This window comes from Otolemur garnettii, unplaced genomic scaffold (assembly GCF_000181295.1).
Source record: "Otolemur garnettii isolate 467f Iridium unplaced genomic scaffold, OtoGar3 scaffold00096, whole genome shotgun sequence".
Classification (NCBI taxonomy): Eukaryota; Metazoa; Chordata; class Mammalia; order Primates; family Galagidae; genus Otolemur; species Otolemur garnettii.
Window position 1 is genome coordinate 1,724,238 of NW_003852491.1, and position 7,971 is coordinate 1,732,208.

General features: G+C 47.5%; 1 protein-coding gene across 1 annotated transcript in view; it reads right to left on the bottom strand.

Annotated features, from left to right (window-relative positions):
* EARS2 (glutamyl-tRNA synthetase 2, mitochondrial) overlaps positions 1-7,971 on the bottom strand; it is a 27,249-nt gene that overhangs the window by 13,487 nt on the left and 5,791 nt on the right. The window contains exons 3-4 of the mRNA XM_003795728.3: positions 4,101-4,290; positions 950-1,422 (exon numbers count right to left, since the gene is read on the bottom strand). Of these exons, the coding sequence (XP_003795776.2) occupies positions 950-1,422; positions 4,101-4,290 (663 nt within the window). The remainder of the gene's footprint in view (positions 1-949; positions 1,423-4,100; positions 4,291-7,971) is intronic.

Here is a 7,971-nt window from a genome sequence, read left to right on the forward strand (position 1 = left end):
CCTGCCACCTTAAGTGTACGTGGCTGGCGCCTTAGCCGCCACTTGAGCCACAGGCGCCAAGCCCCCTCAAGGATATTTTAAGAGTTAAATGAAATAAGAGTAGAATAAACAGTAAGGACACTATTATTGTCACATTTTCAGAAATCACTGCTACAAAGAGGTCATCCGATTCACTGCTTGCTTCTTCAAGGTTTGGGCCCTAAGTCTTGGGCCAAGGATAAGGGCTAACCCTGGAATAAACTAGTATCATAGTAATACTAACAATAGTCTTAGAGCACACACTTTAACAATAGTAATGCATTTTCACAGAATCTGTAATCTTTTTGTGCTTATTACACGGCAGGCGCTATGTTGGGTGTCTTATATTCATGAGCTCAGTGCATCCTAACCCTAACAGGTAGACACTTATGCCCATTGTACAGATGAGGCAAGTGGAACTCAGAGACCACAAGCTCCTCGAGGGCAGGGATTATGTCTATCCTGCTCTTTGTTGTAGCCCCAGCACTTAACAATGTCTGGCTCAATAAACTTTTTTTTTTCTTTTTGAGACAGAGTCTCAAAACTGTTGCCCTGGGTAGAGCGCTGTGGTGTCACAGCTTACAGCATACCTCAAATTCTTGGGCTTAAGTGATTCTCTTGCCTCAGCCTCCCAAAGCTGGGACTACAGGTGCCCCCCACAACGTCCAGCTATTTTTTTGTTGTAGTTGTCATTGTTGTTTTAGCTGAGCCAGGTTCAAACCTGCCAGCCTTATATGGTCAGTGTCCTACACATTGAGCTACAGGCGCCGCCTCAATAAACATTTCTTGAATAAAAGAATAAACTCGCTCAAGATCGCATTGACTGGTAGGTGGCAAAGCTAGGACAGAAGACCAGGTCTGCCTAAACCAAAGCTCTTGCCCACTCCTGGCTGCGCTTTCTGCCACCAGGGCTGCTCAGCTGAGCAAATACCTGCAAACCCTGAGCCACAGTTGGTGATGATATCCAGGAGAGCATCAGGCAAGAAGCCAACAGTGGCAAAGTGCTTCAGGAAAATGTCCCCCTGCCGCTTGGACAGCTTGCTGCCATCCCTGTTGAGAAGTAGGGGGAGGTGGGCAAACTGAGGTGGCTGCCAGCCCAGGGCTTGGTAGAGAAGCAGGTGCTTGGAGGTGGAGACAAGCCACTCAGAACCCCGCAGCACATGGCTGATGCCCATGTGGTGGTCGTCTACCACACAAGCCAGGTGGTATGTGGGGAAGCCGTCACTCTTCAGAATGACTGGGTCTCCTTCCACACTGGCCACTTCATGTCGATTCCAGCCATATACCAGGTCCTGGAAGGCTGGCGCTGCCTCTTCCAGGCGAAAGCGGATAGCAGGCTTAGGATCCTTGGCCAGCTTCTGGGCCACCTGCTTCTGGCTCAGGTTCCGGCACCGATTGTCATACCTATTGGGAAGCAGAGTAACGTGAATACCATTAGTGGACATGAGTCCTCCCTTTGTCTCTGATAGCTGTGTCACCTTGGGCAAGCCATTTGCCCCTTTAAGCTGCTTCCTCAGTCTAGAATGGGGATAACAACACAGTTGTGTGGGAACACTAAGTGAGAGAACACAGCGTGGCAGATGCTAATGTGTGCCTTCAGAATAGCCAGCCGTGCTTTTGCCTTGCTAAGAAGAAAATGGAGAAATGCTTAGTCTGAGCGCTTGACTCATGACTAGTACAGCCAATCTTGCACTCCCACTGTCCTCTACCAGTGACCAGTCCAGGGAACATAACCCCACTCTAGTCACTGAGACAAAAAAAGTATGCGAAAGAAAAGATAGACAGAGACACAGAGACAGAGAGACAGAAAAAGAGAGAAAGAAAAGAAAAATTCTAACAAGAGTTGTCTATGGAGAGCAGAAGTAAGTGGGAGGAAGATGTTTCCTTTTTTCACTTTTTAAAAAAATTCATTATTTTATTTATTTATTTTTAGACAGTCTCACTCTAACACCTTGGGTAGAGTGCCGTGACTTCATAGTTCACAGCAACCTCAAACTCTTGGACTCAAGTGATTCTCTTGCCTCAGCCTCCCAAGTAACACCTGCTACAATGCCTGGCTATTTTTTTTAAGAGATAGGGTCTCACTCTTGCTCAGGCTGGTCTCCAACGCCTGAGCTCCAGCAATCCACTGCCTAGGCCTCCCAGACTGTTAGGATCACAGGCGGAGCCACTGCATCTGGCCTTTTATGTTATTTTTTTGAGACAGAGCCTCACGCTACCCCCCTGGGTGGAGTGCCATGGCATCACAGCTCATAGCAACCTCCAACTCCTGGGCTCAAGAGTGTCTCCTGCCTCAGCCTCCCAAGTAGCTGGGACCACAGGCGCCGGCCACAACGCCTGGCTATTTTTTTTTTTTTTTGGTTGCAGCCATCATTGTTGTTTGGCGGGCACGGGCTGGATTTGAATCCGCCACCTTAGGTGTATGAGGCTGGCGCCTTAGCTGCTTGAGCCACAGGCACTGAGCCTTATGTTTTTTTTTTAGACAGTGTCAACTTTATGTGCTGGCGTCATAGCTCATAGCAACCTCAAACTCTTAGGCTTAAGCAATCCTGTTGCCTCAGTCTCTGAGTAGCTAGGACTACAGGCAGCCGTCACAACACATAGCTATTTTTAGAGACGGGGGTCTCACTCTTGCTCAGGCTGGTCTCGAACTCCTAAGCTCAAGCGATCTACCCACCTCAGCCTCCCAGAGTGCTAAGATTACAGGTGTGAGCCACTGAACCTCGTCCCCCTTTTTCTTAAGTAAGAGACAGGGTCTTGCTATGTTGTCCAGACTGGAATGCAGTGACTATTTACTGGTTCAATCATAGCCACACTGCAGCGTTAAACTCTTGCCTCAAGAGCTCCTCCTACCTCAGCCTGCTGAGTAGTTGGGAATACAATATATGCTACCATGACTGGCTCTTTCTGGCCCTTTTAAATATAGACAATAAAAAAACTTAGTTATTCAAACTAAAAAGTGAAATTACTTTACGTGTTACTGCCTGAGACCCAATGTGGCAGGCAGCTTCTGTCACAGTCCCAGTGATACCTACCTCCTGACGACTTTGCCCCTGTGCAATCCCTCCCCTTGAGTGATGCCCAAACCTGAACGGAATACAGGTTGAGCATCCCTAATCCAAAATGCTCCAAAACTCAAAACTTTTGAGCATCATAATGTCACAAATGACACCATGTGACAGTCCACAGTCATAGTTCATGAACAAAATTATTAAAAACAGTGCATAAAATTACCCTCAGCTAGGTGCATGTCTGTAATCCCAGCACTCTGGAAAGCCAAGGCAGGTGAACTGTTTAAGCTCAAGAGTTTGCTCAAGATCCTGTCTCCACTAAAAATAGGAAAACTAGCTGGGTGTTGTGGCAGGTGCCTGTAGTGCCAGCTACTTGGGAAACTGAGGCAAGAGGATCACTTGCGCCCAAGAGTTCAAGGTGGCTGTGAGCTATGACACCAGGGCACTTTACCTAGGGCAACAGAATGAGACTGTCTCAGGAAAAAAAAAAAAATCACCCTCTGGTTATGTACATAAGGTGTATATAAAACATCAATGAGTTTCATGTTTAGATTTGAATCCCATCTCAAAGGTATCTGATTATGTATTTCAAAAATCAAAAAAATTTGGGAACTGAAACATTTCTCATCCTACGTCTTTCAGATAAGAGATATTCAGCCTATAAAACTAAAGTGGTATGACGTTACTTCCACAATTGGGTGGATTCCCACTTCCACCTGCTTGCTTTCACCTGTTTATTCTGAGGAAAGTCAGCTGCCATGTTGTGAGCTGCCTTCAGAGAAGCCCATGTGGCAAGGAGCCAACATTTCCAGGCAACAGCCAGCAAGGACCTGAAGTCTGTTAATAGCGTTGAGAGAATAGGGAAGCAATCTTCTTGGATCTACTCTTTCTCAAAACTGCAGTCAAGCCAAGACTTTGACTGCAGTTTTGAGAAAAACCCTGAGCCAGAGGACCTGGCCAAGCCTGACTCATAGACCGAGAGGTAATACAGTTTGGGATAATGTCTTACACAGCCACAGAAAACAAATACACAAACTTCAGGAGGCATCTGTGACAGGCTGGGGCTCTTACCGAGGCGTCTGGCGGTTTCGTAGGGCCTCCTTCTTCAGGAGCTCCAGCCTCTGGGGTGAACAGAAACAGGGGTAAGCAGCTCCAGTCTTCAGCAGTGCTTCTGTGGCCTGGGCATATAGCTCCAGTCGCTGAGACTGCTGGTAGGGCCCAGCAGGACCTCCTCGGCGGGGGCTCTCATCAGGGGGGATACCTGGAACAGAGGTTGAGAGAATTGTTATCAAATAATGACAACTAGAACTTTTTTTTTTTTTTTGAGCTGGGCTCAAGTGAATATCCGGCCGTTATTGCTGTTTGGCAGGCTGGGCTGGATTCGAAACTGCCACCTTAGGTATATGTGGCTGAGTGACACTTGAGCCACAGGTGCCAAGCCAATGACAACTAAAATGTACACAGCTCCCATTCCCAGGCACAAATTCTAAGTGCTTTCACACAGATTAAAGCTTTACCCTCATAATAATTTCAGGTCAAGAGTTTGCTCAAGACCTTGTCTCCACTAAAAATAGGAAAACTAGCTGGGTATTGTGGCAGGTGCCTGTAGTGCCAGCTACTTGGGAAACTGAGGCAGCATAGGTCAGCACCACTAGGATGTTCCTTCTAGAGATAAAAGGTTAAAGCACAGAGCAGTGAGGCATTCAAGGTCACAGGGCCTCATGGAATAAGGAGCAAATGGAGGTGTATTGGCTCTGCAGTCTAAACTCTGCAGGCTTTAGAACAGCCCAGGCCTAGTAACAGCCGACTTGTTTTTTTTTTTTGAGACAAGAGTCTCATTATGTCTCCCTTGGTAAGAGTGCCATAGCATCACAGCTCACAGCATCCTGAAACTCTTGGGCTTAAGTGACTCTCTTGCCTCAGCCTCCCCAGTAGGTGGGACTATAGGTGCTCACCACAATGCCCTGCTATTTTTTTGGTTGCAGTTGTCATTGTTGTTTAACAGGGCTGGGGCAGGCTTGAACCCACCAGACTTGGTATATGTGGCCAGTGCCCAACTCAATGACCTACGGGCATGGAGCCAGGAAAGCAGACTTAAGAGAGAGAAGCAGAGTCTAGGCCATAGCCCATAAGGCCCTGGATAAATGACTTACTAGCTGTGACAAAGGATCTCAAAGCACTCATAATGTATGTCAGATGACCTCCCTGAAACCTCAAACTACCTACCACCTACCAAGTAGGTGCTGTTATCTCCATTCTGTAAGGAGGAAACTAAAGCACAGAGGTGCATTGTTATGTCACCTGACCAAGGATAGGGGCACAATCAGAATTAAGTTAGACTAGCAGGCATAGCTGGGCACTGGGGTGGGCACCTGTAGTCCCAGCTACTTGGGAGGCTGAGGCAAGAGAATTACTTAAGCCCAAGAGTTGGAGGTTGCTGTGAGCTGTGATGCCACAGCACTCTACTGAGGGTGACATAGTGAGACACTGTCTCAAAAAAAAAAAAAGGCTCGGCACCTGTAGCTCAAGCAGCTAAGGCGCCAGCTGCCAGCCACATAGACCTGAGCTGGCAGGTTCGAATCCAGGCCAGGCCCAACCAAAAAATAAGTGGGTGTTGTGGCAGCCACCTGTAGTCCCAGCTACTTGGGAGGAGGAGGCAGAAGAATCGCTTGAGCCCAGGAGTTGGAGGTTGCTGTGAGCTGTGATGCCACAGCACTCTACCCAGGGCACCAGCTTTAAAAAAAAAAATACTAGCAGGCTGCAGAGCCCACATTCTTGTTTTCTGATAGAGTCTCACTTTGGGTAGAGTGCTGTGCTATCATAGCTCACAGCAACCTCAAATCCTGGGCTGAAGCTGGGTGTTGACCCTCTTGCTGCAGCCTCCCAAGTAGCTGGGACCACAGGCATCTGCCAGAACACCCAGAGGGTTATTCTATTTTGTTTTAATCTTTTTAGTAGAGATGGGGTTTTACTCTTGCTCAGGCTGGTCTCAAACTCCTCAACTCAGGTGATCCACCCACCTTGGCATCCCAGAGTGCTAGGATTTTTTTTTTTTTTTGAGACAGAGCCTCAAGCTGTCCCCCTGGGTAGAGTGCCATGGCATTACAGCTCACAGCAACCTCCAACTCCTGGGCTCAAGCAAGTCTCCTGCCTCCGCCTCCCAAGTAGCTGGGACTACAGGCGCCCGCCACAACGCCCGGCTATTTTTTTGGTTGCAGCCGTCATTGTTGTTTGGCAGGTCCGGGCTGGGGATTTGAACCTGCCACCTTAGGTGTACCTGGCTGGCGCCTTAGCCCGTTGAGCTATAGGCGCCGAGCCGAGTGCTAGGATTTTAAGTGTTAGCCACTGTGCCAGGCCAGAGTCCACATTCTTTTTTCTTTTTTTTTTTTTTGATATACATTAAAGAGACTTGTTTAAAGTTAGATCAGGGGCTCGGCGCCTGTGGCTCAGGTGGCTAAGGCGCCAGCCACATACACGTAAGGTGGCGGGTTCGAATCCAGCCTGGGCCCACCAAACAACAACGACATCTGCAACCAAAAAATAGCCGGGCGTTGTGGCAGGCACCTGTGGTCCCAGCTACTTGGGAGGCTGAAGCAGGAGAATCGCTTCAGCCCAGGAGTTGGAGGTTGCTGTGAACTATGATGCCAGGGCACTCTACCCAGGGCAATAGCTTGAGGCTCTGTCTCAAAAATAAATAAATAAATAAATAAATAAAGTTAGATCAGGAAGGGACCTCCAAACTTAGCTGATCCAACCCTTTTTTTTTTGTTTGACAAGGGAAGAAACAGAAGCCCCGTGAGAGAGGAAGCTAAATAATACTAGTAATAATCAAAGCCAAACATTTAATGTGGTCAGCACCTTGGCATGACCCATAGCTTAAGAGTGACTCCCCCAGGAGAACTGAAAACATATTGACATAAAACCCGGTTCATAGAAGTTGTATTCCTCATAGACAAAAATGCTCAAATGCTCATTGACTGATGGATAAATGAAATGTAGTGCATCCCTAGAAGGAATGTTACTTGGGTCATACAAAGGAATGAAGCACTGACATATGCTTCCACGCACAGGCATTTCATGGGGAGGAAAAGCAGCCAGTCACAAAAAGCCACATATTGGCCAGGCGCAGTGGCTCATGCCTATAATCCTAACACTCTGGGAGGCCAAGGCAGGTGGACTGCTTGAACTCATGAGTTCAAGACTAGCCTGAGGAAGAGATTTGGTTTCTGGCACACCATGTGTCCTCATAGCCATAATCATTCTGGTTTACTCCCCATGAAGGACTACACTGGCTTCCTTGCTGCTCCTGAAATTTGCCTGGTACTTTCCTTCTGTGGGGCCTTCCAGCTGCTATTCCCTTTGCTTTGAACATTCTTCCTCTAGTAACCAAATGGTACCCCCTCACTTCACGCCAGTCTCTGCTCCAGCATCATCTCCTAGACTCTAGGACCTAAAGTGCAGTCCTTGCCTTGGTTCCCTAATTACCTTTTCCTCCACTTCATACCATGTTAAGAACCAATCAGTCCATTTAACCGTCTTTCCCTTCTGAGTGTGGCATCTCAGCCCAACATCCTTAGCACCCAGAACAGTCCTGAATCACAGTAAGTGATCTTCTTGAATAAATTCTTTTTTTTTTTTTGGAGACAGTTTCACTTTGTCACCCTTGGTAGAGTGCCATGGCGTTATAACTTAAAGCAACCTCAAACTCTTGGGGTCAAGCAATCCTCTTGCCTCAGGCTCCTAAGTAGCTAGAACTACAGGTGCCCACCATATGCCCGACTATTGTTAGAGATAGGGTCTCACTGTGGCTCAGGCTGGTCTCAAATCTGTGAGCTCAGGCAATCCACCACCTCAGCCTCTTAGAGTGCTAGGATTACAGGTGTGAGCCACCACACTTGGCTAAATTCTTTTATTCAACAAATCTTTTTTTTTTTTTTTTTTT